Genomic DNA, 14,865 nt, shown 5'->3' on the forward strand with positions numbered 1-14,865 from the left:
ATCTTCCTTCACAGCATAGAGTATGTTGTGCCGGATGACAAGTTGTTTGGTAGCCAGTTAGCCAACGGGTCCTGGACGGGGCTCATGGGACTGCTGACTCGTGGGGTGAGTATTTGGCTTAAAACTCATGCGAGCGAGAGGGTTATGATAGTCACAACGATAACTCATTGACAAACCAGGAAGTATTATTTAGTCCTGAACATGGTCCAGAACTTGAGTAAATTCTCACCAAACATACATCGAGAAACGGTGTACCCCTTTCGATCCATGTAAAGGGTTTGTTTATCAGACTTTAATGATGTAATTTATAGAGTATGACCCAGCTCGTTCTCACAGTTTGCAAAACAGTGTTTATATAATTTTATAGTCTCGTAATAAGTAGAAAATAATAAGTAGATTTCTAAATATAATAAAATTTGTCACTTACTGTAAAATTTTCATTCATTAGATTCATTAATGGTAAAAAAAAATAAGAAATTGAATTATGTCATCAAATTGTATGTCATCATTTAGGAATTGCAAAACCTTTATATGCTTACCCATAACTAAAATGTTAATAATTACATTTTACAATTATTGTCTTCAGTTAACATTGTCCTTAAGGTTTATGTAATTTTTTTACACATATATGCGCAGTGAAGCCCCTGATAAGCTCATAATAGTACGAGGGACGACATAGGAACTGTATGATATAATAATTATAATAATTCCAGAAACAAGCTTTAAAATCTACTGACAAAAGTCTCGAACATCAAGAACGACTTATCGCAAACAATATTTTTAACTGCCTTATAAGGATCAGAAAACAAGGGCAGTGATTATAACAAAGCCTAGTGTATTAAATGCTAATGCACATATGCTAATGCATATAATATATACAAATATGCAAAAATGGGAAAGCCTGTTAACCTACATAGATTCTAAGTTCTTACTGACTAAACTAGTCATTATAATAGAAATACAGTAATTAAACACGAATATACCTGTTGTGGGGAAAACTGACTCGTGGGATTTATTTACTTATTTTAATTACAAGTATTAATTCATTGATTTAACAATTTATAATTAATTCATATATTAATTATTTATAATTAATTTATTTATTTCAATAGCGGACTATATGATTCTAAAGTGTCCTGTATGATATTAAAGTGGACTGTATAATGTTAAAGTTCTAACAATTAGCTTTCTACCCAACATTGTAGGGTTTAATTACATAGCCTACTAAATAAAAATTAACCAATGTGTAGAAATTTGCAACTAAAGGTTAGTCTACAATGGGTAGTAAATTAATGTACAACTTAACTGTTATGTTGAATGAGGCCTGGTCAACCAGACATGAATACGAAAGATCACACACACTAATTCTCCTCGTGGGTCACGCTATAGAATCATCACTTGTCATGTGTTGTACTAGATAGTGCTGCTAATTTATTTTTCCCCTTCAATTTCACCTGTCAAATGGGCACACAAAAAATAAAAAGTAACCAATATATGACGGTTATATCAGGGACAAGTTATTATGGAGAATTCATTTAAGCTTACCCATTTAGGGTGGTTTGCCATACCCATAACAGGTCAACCCAAAATTACATTAATTGCCACAAACGATAAGATAAACAGGTCAATCGTGTGCAAAACACTTTTCTATTTGCTACTGAAGGCATGCTGATGATGGGAGATTTGGCGTCCCACAGCCTTTGAACTAGAAGGAAATATTCGTGAAGTTTTGTGACCGTGCTCGCAGGCAAGACTTTGTTGATGTTAATAATAGCGTCTCTCCTCCTTCCTCGATCACAACGCGTCAAGAAACCGGTTAAAATTCTGCCCTTTTAGTGACAATGAAAGGGAGATCTTAGTTTTATTTGTAACTAGCAGTATCCGGCCATGCATTGCTGTGACTCAGCAGCCTCCCGTCCCCTCATCCTGTCCACCATTCCACACGCCCATGTCTGATTCATTCTCAAATGATCTTATGTTCCCATTAGAAAATTTGGAACATCAAATGATCTGAAGTTCCCATCACTTAAAAATAAGAACAGCTAGAAAAACGAAATGAAAAATAATAAAAATAACTATACTCACGAAATGGACGGTATGGTAAACAACACAGCTCAATTCCAACACAATGTCACGCAAAATAATTAAATGAAAATGAAAATAAATTGAAATCAACCCAACATACCACACACCCAAACAAACGACACACACATGTGCCAACCCATGGTGGACAGGCCACCGAACATTCAAACCTCCTCTCTCTTCATACTCACATCCTCTTCCAGAATTTCACCTCCCTATCCCTCTACCTCCCCCCATCCTTTTCAAACCCTTTAGAATCAAATCCAAATCCAATCGAAATGTATGAAAATTTTATTTATCAATAAAATCGGAAATATTGACATGGAATTGTAGCATATAAGAGCTTGTGTTGCTCTTACGCGCATCATATGGCGCTGTTCCTTAAAAAAAATGTTTTTACCAGTCACAGGTGTGGCTTCTATACTTATACTTACGAAAACAAAGGTATGGTGAACAACACAGCTCAATTCCAACGTAATGTCACACAAAATAATTAAATAAAAATGAAAATAAATCAAAATCTATGACAATTCAATTTATCAATGCAATCGGAAACATTGAAATGGAATTGTAACATATTTAGTATAGCTGTGTTGCTATGACGTATAATAGATGGCGTTGTTTTTAAAAGAAGGATGATTTTTACCTGTCACAGGTGTGGCATCTGTAAAGTAGGTATATAGAAACACAACGTGTATTCGAATGGAACGTTGTGTCAAAATTTCAAAGCAATTGGTGAAGCACTTTCAGAGATAACAGTATGTGTTTCTCTTACGTCCAACAGATGGAGCTGTTTTTAAAAAAAAAGCATGTTTTTTTCCTGTCACAGGTGAGGCATGTATATAGTAGGTATACAAAAACACGCGCCTATTCGAATGCAACGTTGTGTCAAAATTTCAAAGCAATTTGTAAAGAGGTTTTGAAGATTTCCCTCACATGAAAAACACAGTTTTTCGAAAAATGCACATTTTTTCCCCGTCACAGATGTGACATCTGTGTCACATCTATGACACAGATTTTATATAGTATGTATATAAAAACTCGCAAGGATGCGAATGGAATGTTGTGTGAAAATTTCAACGCAATCTGTGAAGAACTTTCAGAGATTAGCGATTTTGAACAACCAACATTTCCATTTTTATTTATATAGAATTCATTAGATCCAGTCATAGAGAATACTTTTTTTCATCAATTTTAACCTCTAGACTGGTGTTTTAAATGATTGATTAATATTTAATGAAGTATATTCTGGTGACGTGGCAATTCTATTCTCATTTGATGGGGGAAAATTCAATAACTCTAATTTTCTTTGAATTATTAAATTAAAATACTTCTGTGTAAATTTGTTAATACAGAATCAACAGCAATATTATCTGCATATTGTATTGAAAGTACCCTCGGTCACTAGCGCTATATGGATACCGGAATACCATCTCAAGCAGGGATGGCGGTTACCAAACTAACTATCTGTTTTCACAGCTGAATTATATGCCTTATATCAAGCTCTCCAAATAATCACAACATTACCAATCGGGACATATACAATCTGCAGTGACTCCAAGAGTGCGATTCAAGCAATTACGTACTCTTCAACAACGTGCAAGGAGTTTGTTTACCCATGTCTTCAAATTCTTCATGAACATCGATTAAACGGTTATGATACCTCTATCCAATGGGTCCCAGCACATTGTGGTATTCTCCATAATGAACTAGTAGATCAACTAGCCAAAGCAATGCACAACACACCTCACATTACCCGTCATTCAATTCCCCTGTTGCACGTAAAGGAGCCTTCAAAAATACCATCACTCAAGATTTTGCGACGAAATGGAAAACGTCATGCTCACCTTTGTACTATGGGTCCATTAAAAAGAAATGGGAAACTTGGAAACATGTCAGATATAAAAGCAGAGAAATTCATATAGCGATGACCAGATTAAGGCTGGGACACACCAAACTAGCAGCACACAGCTCTAAGTACAGAACAGACATCAACGAACTCTGCATCTACTGTCAGGTGCCTGAAACAGTCGAACACTATCATCTCCACTGCTTCCGACATTATAGTGCCAGAGTAAATCTCAAACAAGTACTTATTTCACTTAAAATTCCATTTACCATCGAGCATATATTAGGAGGCGGTGACCACTCGTTACAAGAAAAATGCCAAATAGTCAAAGCACTGGCTAAATATCTACGGTCGACCAACAAATTGGGTCACATCTGACCCGCGCCACATTTATACCTGGCGTCACCAACAGCTAAACACAGAAAACAACTGCCTTGTCGCAGTACCAAGGATCAGCTGACACCATAAACACAACACACCGCCCTACGGTGCGGCAAGTCTCCCTCTAACATACACCTCTGTTTTAGTCGCCGCTCCTTTGTCTACAGCACAACGCAACAAGCCCCTTTGAAACTCTTATCATCTTCAACATAAACGCCTCTACCAACATCTGTACTTGTGCAGTCATCGGGAGGACAAACCCATCTTGCAAACTGCACCTACTATCAAGAAGAAGAAGAAGTATTGAAAGTTAGTAAATGGGGTTGGTATTTCCAACGCTTGTGGATAGCATAATATAAGCATCCTATGACAAGACTCAACTGAAACATCAATATTTGTAAGAGAAAAACATGTTTTTCTTAATTAAACCATATATTACACAGAAATCACAATAGCGTGATGCATCAAATGAACAAATCCACAAGGGCCGTGACGAGGGTTCGAACCTACGTCCGAGAGGATCGTCCCGGAGAGGCTGCAGGACCCACGGTAGATCAGGATGATTTTCCGGTTGCAATTCTTTTACCATGTCGTAGCTCAGTCGATTAAGCCGAAGGAAAGAAGGAGCTTAATTTCTTCATGATTCATTTAAATCCAGTAATATTTTGTTATGTATTAGGCTCCCAGACTTGTGATATAAAGATTATTTGATATAAATTTAATAGGTAAATAGATAATAAGTTATGTGGCAAGATCTCAGCCTAATTTCTCTATATGGTTAACTTAGGTAAATTAATGGTTAGTAGTAATTAGTGTTGGAATTTCCGTCATAATTCTGGGGAGGAGAAACACGGGTCAGAGTCCACTGTTTAGGACAAGCAAACACTTCATTGCTCTCCTTCATCCAGAATTATAATATTGCTTAAGTTTTAGTTTGCACTGTTGTGCGGTAGTCCTTTCAGAACATACACCTTGTTGCCCGAAACGCATTGCGTAATAGTGGCTTTAGGCATTGTATGTACTAGCTCTATCTATATATCAATCCATTAATGTAACATCACTTGTATGTATGTACCTTACCTGAATAAACATATTTATTTATTTATTTATTTAGAACGGATAGTCCTTTCAGAACGGATGTCCCGTACTGGAGCTGCAGGGGTGGGGAGTCTTTGTGGGACTTCATTTCCTGCTAGCTCCAAAGGAACCAATTTCTCTATTGTCATGAGATTAGTGGTTCCTCTGTGCTTCTCTTTCACTATCCTCAAGATATCCTTGTGATCTGGATGGACAGAAACTATACTGCCCCAGTGGCTACTTTGAATGTGGACTGTCACTGCCCAATAGAACAACATCACCAAGTTTTAAGTGAACTTTATTATATGGGTTATTTCCCCATAGTGTTACTCCCTCAGAGCAGTTAGGTATTCCAGAGTCCAAACGTCATTCCACCGACTTCTTACTCTTGACAGATGTTTGTAGATCTGAACCAAGTCACTCTCTTTGACATATGAAGTATCTTCTGGTGCCTAATCCATGAAGGACACTAGAGGGGTAACAAGTCCTCCATACATCAGATCAGATGGATTTAATGGCTCATATTGTGAGTGATCATCAGAGATGTAGGTCAGTGGTCGGTTATTGACCCGAGACTCAATTTCGTTGACAGCGGGTTGGAGCTTCTGTAGATCAATCTTTTCGTAGTCGAGGGTTTTTCTTAGAGAGCATTTTACTGTCCCCATCATCCGCTCGTAGAAACCTCGGTGCCACTGTGCTCTGAGGGGGGGGGGGTATAAATTTCCAGTGGCACTGCTATTAGTTTAGGGTGGTGCCTACTACTGGGTGATTCCAGACCTCGCTCAGGCATGCTTTCCCTGCCACCAAGTTGGACCCATTGTCTGAGACCATCAACTTGAGGCAGGACATAACATAATTAGACTGTTTACTCTGTGGTTGCAGAGGAGAAACATTGGATGTTTCATTTCTAGATTTATCTGGGCATGCTGTGAGCGGCCCCCGGCACCTTAATATGAAATTGTTGTCTGGGTCAGTCCAGGGACCCAGATCATTAATAGTTTTATCAGGAAGGTTAACAAAATTTCTCCCGTAAGTTTCTGTTTCAGCCCTTATGACTCGGTATTTAAGAACACTAGGGAATTGATATTTGATTCCTAATTTATTCAGGAAATTAAATACCCTTTGCATGACACCTAACACTTTATTGAGATCAAAGTACTGATTAGGATCAATTATAAAGTCCGAGGTGGTTCTGGTTTCTCAGTGGGAGCATTGACATTCGTCACAATAACTTGTGGTTTTTTTTGTTTAGGCCATGGGTCACTGAATACCATTGATGTCCATTGAACCACATCTCGGTTTTGGTTAATTGCCTTAAAGTCGGGCCTCTGAAGAGGTAGTCAGCTGGATTCTCTTTGGTGGGTACATATATCTTAGTTTGTAACCACCTAACCACTCTCTGATTTCCTTAACGCGATTACGCATGTAAAGAGATTTTCTATTGTTGTTTTTCACCAACTGCAGTACTGCCTCATCGACCCTACTTCTGTTTCTTCTAAGTGGATTAGGTTAGGTTTTGGTCAGATAATGAGCCAGTCTTACTCCTAACAGTAGCGTGGCTAATTTAATTGTTGCAATGAGCGATTCTTCTAAGGTGTTACCCTAGCTTTATATGTTAGTAGACTTGCCTGTTCATCTGTCACTAAATAGGTTACAGTGCAATAAGCCTTTCCTGAGGCATCACAACACATGTTGCTTGATAGGCTGGTTGGCCATTACGGCATTACGAGGTAACTTGATATATTCTAGGATACTTAGATCCGTCGTGAGTTACGGCACTTGTCTTGTAGGGCAGTGGTTAGTGCATCATCCCAACCTATCTTTGCCTGCCAGCATTCTACCATAATCAATTTTCCCTTAATTTATATAGGCTTAATATTCCCAAAGGGGGTCACAAGGCTTGCTGACTTGGGATAATAGCTTCCTCATGGTTAAATTGGTGGTATATTTGCTCCACCACTATAATTGTCAACTGAACCAAAGTTTTATCCCATTCCACACCTAGTACTTTCATCTTCTGAGATACAAGGTAGTCTGGAAACTCTGATTTGATCAGTTGATTTAAGTTTGAATTACTGGAGAAGAATATTTGCTCCCAACAACTCTCGATTGGCCTCATGATATACAGTTAGCAGTTCCTTCTCACTACTAATTGTTCCTTGAAAATTGTCCACATACAGGTTATTGCTAATTTCAGTTTTACAATCAATTTACAAATGCAATCCAGTATAAGCAATCCACTGTTTGAATCACTAGGATCTTTTATCCATAGGCACTTGGTGTAGTTGTGGTCTTCTTATTGGAGTCCTACCCTAAGGAATGCCTTACTTATGTCGGCCGTGTATACATAAACTCCTATGCGGAACTTTAATCATGTTCAGCCTCTGTGATTAGCTTGGACTAGTTTGAAGGCAGTTATTTAACGAGACACTATTCTGTTTGGCCTTTGAACTGCAGTTAAACACTATCCTTATTTGGGTAGTAACTGAGTTTGGCAGTACTGCGTGGTGTGCCAAATAGTGTCCCTCCTTAGGGATATCATTGGTTACAACTTTGATGAGTTTGTTATCTAGCTGTTGTTGGATTATATCATGGTACAATTTCAGGTTCTCTGGTTCTCTATTCAAGTGCGACATCTGAGACCTAACTTAGTTTTGTGCCATGAAATGTTTTGCTATAAGCTGAGGATGATTCAGCTTCCATTGTAGCCTGACCCATTATTGATTAGAGTAGCGGGTCTGGCCAAACACCATTGCTCTAATCTATTGATTAGATTAGAGCAATGGTGGAGAGTAGTGAGTGGCAGTGGTGGAGAGTGATGAGTGGCAGTGTTGGAGAGTGGTGAGTGTCAGTGGTGGAGAGAGGTGGGTGGCAGTGTTGGAGAGTGGTGAGTGGCAGTGGTGGAGAGAGGTGGGTGGCAGTGTTGGAGAGTGGTGAGTGTCAGTGGTGGAGAGTGGTGAGTGGCAGTGGTGGAGAGAGGTGAGTGTCAGTGGTGGAGAGTGGTGAGTGTCAGTGTTGGAGAGTCGTGAGTGTCAGTGGTGGAGAGAGGTGAGTGTCAGTGGTGGAGAGTGGTGAGTGTCAGTGGTGGAGAGTCGTGAGTTTCAGTGGTGGAGAGAGGTGAGTGTCAGTGGTGGAGAGTGGTGAGTGTCAGTGTTGGAGAGTCGTGAGTGTCAGTGGTGGAGAGAGGTGAGTGTCAGTGGTGGAGAGTGGTGAGTGTCAGTGGTGGAGAGTGGTGAGTGTCAGTGGTGGAGAGTGGTGAGTGTCAGTGGTGGAGAGTGGTGAGTCAGTGGTGCGTAGCAGTTCAGTATGAATACGGATGCCACCGTAGTCTTCCTGTAAAGAGAGTTACAGCCATTAAAATTGACTTAACATCTTAAGTTATGGAGACAAGGGGGGGGGGGGGGGGGAGGAGAGAGAGAAAGAGATACTTCTGGTCAGGAAAGCCAACGGTTCTTGCGGTACTGGCTGGAGGCCGTGACGTCACCGTTCATCACGTGACCATAGGAAGGCCTACAGGTTGCCCGGAGCCCCTGGCCGATCCCGTTCTCTCCTATGATTGGTTGATTTGTAGAATAGAGGGGACAAGCTTGGCCTGCTCCTGCCTCGTCTTGGGAAAGCATTCTGTCTTGTGTCGCTTGTCTTGTCAGACTTGTCTTCCCGCTGTGTTACCAAACTGCGTGAAACACCGTCTAAAGCAACATTTAGTAACTAGTAATTATCGTTCCATCAATGCGGATTCGCTGAGCAGAATCCAGGATCGCGGTGATAGGAAATACGATATTATTAGTGAAACGAATTAGATATAGTGTAATTCACCACATGATCCTGCAGGAGGAACAAGATTGCATTTTTAGGATCCGTGATCATCGTCAGCATCCGTAGTCATCCGTCACCATATGACTTCGATGCTGAACTAGGAAGGAATAAGGAAAGGTTTCCCACTGATTGAGAAATCCTCATTTAGATTTAAGTGAATTAAGTGAATAACAGCCTCCTTAGTGGACATAGAAATTTCTGCCAAATCCGTGCTACATCCCTTTGTACTTTAAACATGAGGTCGCCATCAGAGTAATGCGCCACACTGCATATTACTTCTGTTCCTCACAAGAGCTGATGGGCAGCGCTCACATTGCCTCAGTTTTGAGCGAGAAAATCATGCTCGTGTGTGACGGACCTCGACGCCATCTATGATCCAGTTGCCGAACTATAGCAGTTGACCCTCCCATTAATCGTAGTTTCCCATCTTCTAGTCGGCTGGGCTGGAAAGTGACGACCAACCAGGGGCAGGCAATGGAAGTCAGCAAAGCTAGGGAGTGGACGAGTACTTAGGTGGACCTAAGGGTGCTAGCCAGTGTTGGCTAGTTGAGTGCTGTGGACTTTACTCCAGGAAGAATTAGCCAAGTGAGCTAGATGAGCGCTGTGGACTTTACTCCAGGAAGGATTAGCCAAGTGAGCTAGATGAGCGCTGTGGACTTCACTCCTGAAGGTACTAGCCAGTGGGGCTAGGTGAGTGCTGTGGTTGGGCGCTATGGAGTTTGCTGGTTGAGCGTACTAGCGAGTGTGTTAAGGGGGGGGGGGACCGTTCGAAGACGTCTCCATAACGGCAAGCAGTTTTAGGGCTAGTGGTGTGTTGAAAACTAAGTCATCTGTGTCCGTCATCTCATAGTGTCCGTCATCTCTGAAGTTAGCTAGCGTGAGGGCTAGTGGTGCCGCTCCGGATGACCTCACATAGTGATTTATATTATGGTGATGGGTAATAATAACGGGTTATTTTAAGTGCTATTATTTTTAATTACCTTAAACATTACACTATATTTTCATAAAGGTTAGGATACTCTGAACTTGAGTAGGATCATAGTTTAAAAAGAACCCGGTTACGAAAGGTTCGTAACATCGTGTACTTGTGGGACCTTCCCACGCCAGTCCTGGTAGCTAGACAGCCTACACTGCTCGCCTCACCGCGCCACACCGCTCCTAGTGCTGGAGGCACTTAAATCAACTTTCAGCGGAACGTTGTCCTAAAGCACTTGGTCAGGGGAAGGAAGTGGAAGGGGCGACCACAGTACATTGGAGGGAACTACTGCGCCTGAGTCGTGTTTTTGGTGTGTTGACTGGTATATGTGATACACCAGTCAACACATTTATAGTCATGTCAACTGTTGTGTATATTTATTAGTTCAGTTCAATATCATACCGTTCTGTGTGGAGATTTCCATGTATGTGTTGTCTCATTTCAGGAGAAACCAGTAATTCCAGAAATGTAAGTGTGTATATCTTGCGATAACCAGTGTATGTAATTACTGTGGTGGATACCCTGTGATACTATTTGTTGTGATACCTTGTGTATATAATTACGTGTGGTGGTATTATTAATTGTATTGTCTTGGTTATTGATGTACTGTTAGTGTTGCATTGGGAAGTGCAGCATTGTGTTCTTATGTTTAGTTTGTCTTTGTGACAAGGAATTTGTGATCTGTAATTAGTAATTACTCTCCGAATGACAGTAATTATGGTTAACGAATTATTGTTTTGGTGTGTTGATTGTCGGAGTGACAGGATTGCAATTAACGTATGGATTGTAATAATGACAGGATTATAATGACTTTCTTGCTGACTGTCCAGTTCACCGAACATTAACGTAATTAATCACAGACTAAATTAGTGTAATTCATTACACTATTATTTGTCACTCTTACAGATGTGTGCTAACGTAATCCAGTGGGTTACCGGAGACTCTCAGTGATCTGCCTTACTGTGTTTGCATTCTTATCAAGCATTCCTGCATTATTCTGCAATTGCTTGAATTGCAATTTGAGTCCTAAGTGAGCACCCGTATTGTTCAGTTAGTTCATTATATCAGCCCCAACGGCAAGGCGAGGACTCCTTGCTGTACTGCTGGCTGGACAGCTGTCTTTAAGTGTCACTTCGAGTCATTAACATAACCTAATACAAGGCACAACAATCTTGACGTTAATTCTTTATGAATAAATTGTTATTGCTCCCAAAAGAAGTGTCTGTCAATACCTTCCAATATTATTGTCCCACCCATGATGTAACATATTTAACTGTTCTTGCAAACCTTCACGAAGTCCTGCTTCTGGATGCGAACCCGATTCATAGCCACACACTTCAAATTAAATTTGGTGGTAGAACCCGTGAGCTTCCCTTAAGACTGCAGTTGGCATTTAACGACCTAGTGGATAAGGGTTCCTTTTTTTTTGAACCCTGACAGTTGTTACCGGTGTGTTTTTTAAATTTTAATGTAATAATCTGCCTCTGGCATTTAATGTGCTGGCTTGTGCAATCCTTTCTTATTGAGGACATTTGTATATGTGTTCAACCCAAAATAAATATATCTCCCGTCTGGCGTGCAAAATGGGGCTATGCAACTTGGGTTTAATCCCATAAATTAAGACTCGAATTAGAGTAACGATCAACAAATCAAAACTAATTTGTTAACCGTAATTACTGTCAATCGGACAAATTAAACACTCGGTGAGTAATTACATTAGTTATACGGATGTTTGACAATAATTAATCAAGAACGAATTACGGTAACTCAAAGCTGTCACTCACGACAGCTTGCCAAGCAAAACTGTCACTTCACTTCATGTTAATTAACCTAAACAAATTCACTGATTGATAATTACCAATTAAAGATCAGTCCTTGTTGCATAGACAAGCAAAACACAGTAACACAATGCTGCACTATAACACTGCACTAATAACCAACACAACACAACACAATTAATAATACCACACTGATAATTATCCATCCACTAATTACATACACAGGGGTATCACAACAGATAACCCCTTACCACTCTCGAATCACTGGTTTCTCATAAAGAGACAACACATACATGGAAAGTTCAACACAGAATGGAATAATGTTGAACCGAACAAATCGATACACACAATAGTTCACCTGACTATAAATGTGTTAATTTCTCGCGAGTTACCAGGACTCGCGTGGGAAGGTCCCACACAAACGAGGAAGATTTTCTCAACTAAAAGCGAGTTGAGGGCTGCCCCCTCGGCTCTTGTGAGGAACACAGAGAGGAACAAAGATAATGCACACGGTGTGGCGCTCTACTTTGATGGCGACCTCGTATTCAGGATACATGATGTTGCAGCACGGATTTGGCAGCAATTTCTATGTTTACGGAGATGGCCGAAGTTCACTTAATTACTTCAGAAGGATTTCACAATCAAATGGGAACCTTCCCTTATTCCCTCCTAGTTCATTATCGTAGTCATATGGTAACGGATGACTACAGGTTCTGACGATGATCACGGATCTTAACAATGTAGTCTCGTTGCTCCTGAGGGATCACATGTTACACCATCTTCTTCGTTTCACTCCTAATATCGTAATTCCAATCCCCGCGATCCCAGATTCTGCTTGAGACCCGCGTTGACTGAACGATGATAATTATTGACTATATTTCGCTCTAAATGGTGTTTCTCGCAGTTTGGCCAAACTGTGGAAAGACGAGTGTAAGGAGAACACAGGACAGACTGCTTCTCTGAGGCGAGGCAGGAGTGGGCCTTGCATGTCTGCTCTGTTCTACGAATCCATCAATCAGAGGAAGGGCGGCATCGACCATCAGAGGAAGGGCGGCATCGACCATCAGAGGAAGGGCGGCATCGACCATCAGAGGAAGGGCGGCATCGACCATCAGAGGAAGGGCGGCATCGACCATCAGAGGAAGGGCGGCATCGACCATCAGAGGAAGGGCGGCATCGACCAACCTGTAGACCCTTCTGGTCACGTGATGACCGGTGACGTCACGGCCTCCAGTCAGTGTTGATACAAGCGGCGAGAACCGTTTACTTTCCTGTCCACAAGTACCTCTCGCTCTCTCCCTTCGTCTCCATACACTTTAATGTTAATTCTATATTAGTGGTTGTACCTGTTCTCGCAGAAAGGCTGTGACGGCCTCTGTAGTCATACTGAAGAGCCTTGGGTTTATGCTAAACTTAGACACCAAACAACAAAATGGTGACTTAAGAATTACAAAATCTAGAGTGAGTGCACTCTGGTGCATTCATGCCAGAGTACAACCTGATAGCATGCACTCCAACACAGTTGAGAAGATAACTGGTAATCTATCCTCTCACATAACCTCACACTCGAGAATTTATTTTACTGGAAGAGAAAAAACATTCAACAACATCAACTAGATTACACGGCCAACAACTGTCTATCAATCAGTGTGCCCCAGCCGAGCTAAGTGTTGGTTGTGAGAGACAGCGTTTTCTAAATGCAGTCCCCTGTGGGGGAGGGGGGAGTCGGGGAACCTATGGGGGGGGGGGGAGTTGCCTGACCTTGGACTGGTGTCATGTTCCGCTTCAGCTCCAGGTCCTGGCCGACTCAATGTCTCGTAACCATTTTCGTCACTAAGCTTTACATTACCATCCACAGTGTGAGTCACACCGAACATTTACACCACACGGGGATGTGAAAACAAATAAAGGATTTTCTTCTTTTCACTCAGACTACACTCTTCCCTTACTATGATGATGATACTAGTCCAGGACGGACCAAAATGTCGTCGTTTCTTCTTTTTTGCAACGTGTGGGTTGGTCACCACATCTTCAGCCACGTTTCTGCGACTCATCACTTGTATTTCAGTTCCTGTTTTGTAGTGGTTAAAGCACTTCCTTGGCGTCTTGCAAACAGTTGGTCCTGGGTTCGTATCCTGGCCAGGGAGGATTTACTGGGCATAAATCCTTAACTCTCGCCTCTGTTTACCCAACAATGAAACAGGTACCTGGTTGTTAAACGATTTTGACAGGGTTTGACATAATCCTATGTTCCAGGGAACATAGGATTATGGACTCAAACGAAATGCTATGCATGCTGGTGTACAAGAATGTAAGAACTCCGTGTATGTGTGTGTGTGTAAAATGTATATATTGGCAAATTAGCTTAATGGTTATTGTGAGAAAATTGCTTGAATCGTTAATTGAAAAGGCCATTCGTCTGCAGCTTGAGAAAACAGACGTATTATTGATTTACATAATGATTTTACTAAGGGCCCCTCACGTTTGAGAAATTTGATCTCATTCTTGTCCAGCATAATGAGTCGGGTGATAATGGAAAAGTTTGTGACGATGAATACTTTGACTTTAGCAAAGCTCTTCTTACAGTGCCACGTGAAAAATTGCTTTAAAATATAGAGGCTCGCGGTATTGAGACTGCTATATTAAGTTGGATTGGGGTATGGTTATACCAAAGGAAACAGTTAGTATAAATAGAGAATGTCAAAGTGGGGAAACTGTTGTAACAGGCCTCAAGGCTGTCCTGATACCTCTGTTTATGGTTTAGATTCAGAATTGATCAGCAATATTTGCAAATTTGCAGAAGATACAAAAATCAGGAGAGACATAAACTGAAGAAATTTTAAATCCCTTCAAGACGAACTAGGTAGGGTTTTGAAATGGTCTAAGCACTGGCAGCTGCAGTTTAA

At 40.9% G+C, this 14,865-nt stretch overlaps 1 protein-coding gene across 1 annotated transcript in view; it reads left to right on the top strand.

Moving 5' to 3' along the window:
• Positions 1-14,865, top strand: part of LOC123763353 (uncharacterized) — a 132,992-nt gene that overhangs the window by 2,447 nt on the left and 115,680 nt on the right. The window contains exon 2 of the mRNA XM_069303306.1: positions 15-105. Within this exon, the coding sequence (XP_069159407.1) occupies positions 15-105 (91 nt within the window). The remainder of the gene's footprint in view (positions 1-14; positions 106-14,865) is intronic.

The sequence above is a fragment of the Procambarus clarkii genome, chromosome 49, assembly GCF_040958095.1.
Source record: "Procambarus clarkii isolate CNS0578487 chromosome 49, FALCON_Pclarkii_2.0, whole genome shotgun sequence".
In the NCBI taxonomy this organism is placed as follows: domain Eukaryota; kingdom Metazoa; phylum Arthropoda; class Malacostraca; order Decapoda; family Cambaridae; genus Procambarus; species Procambarus clarkii.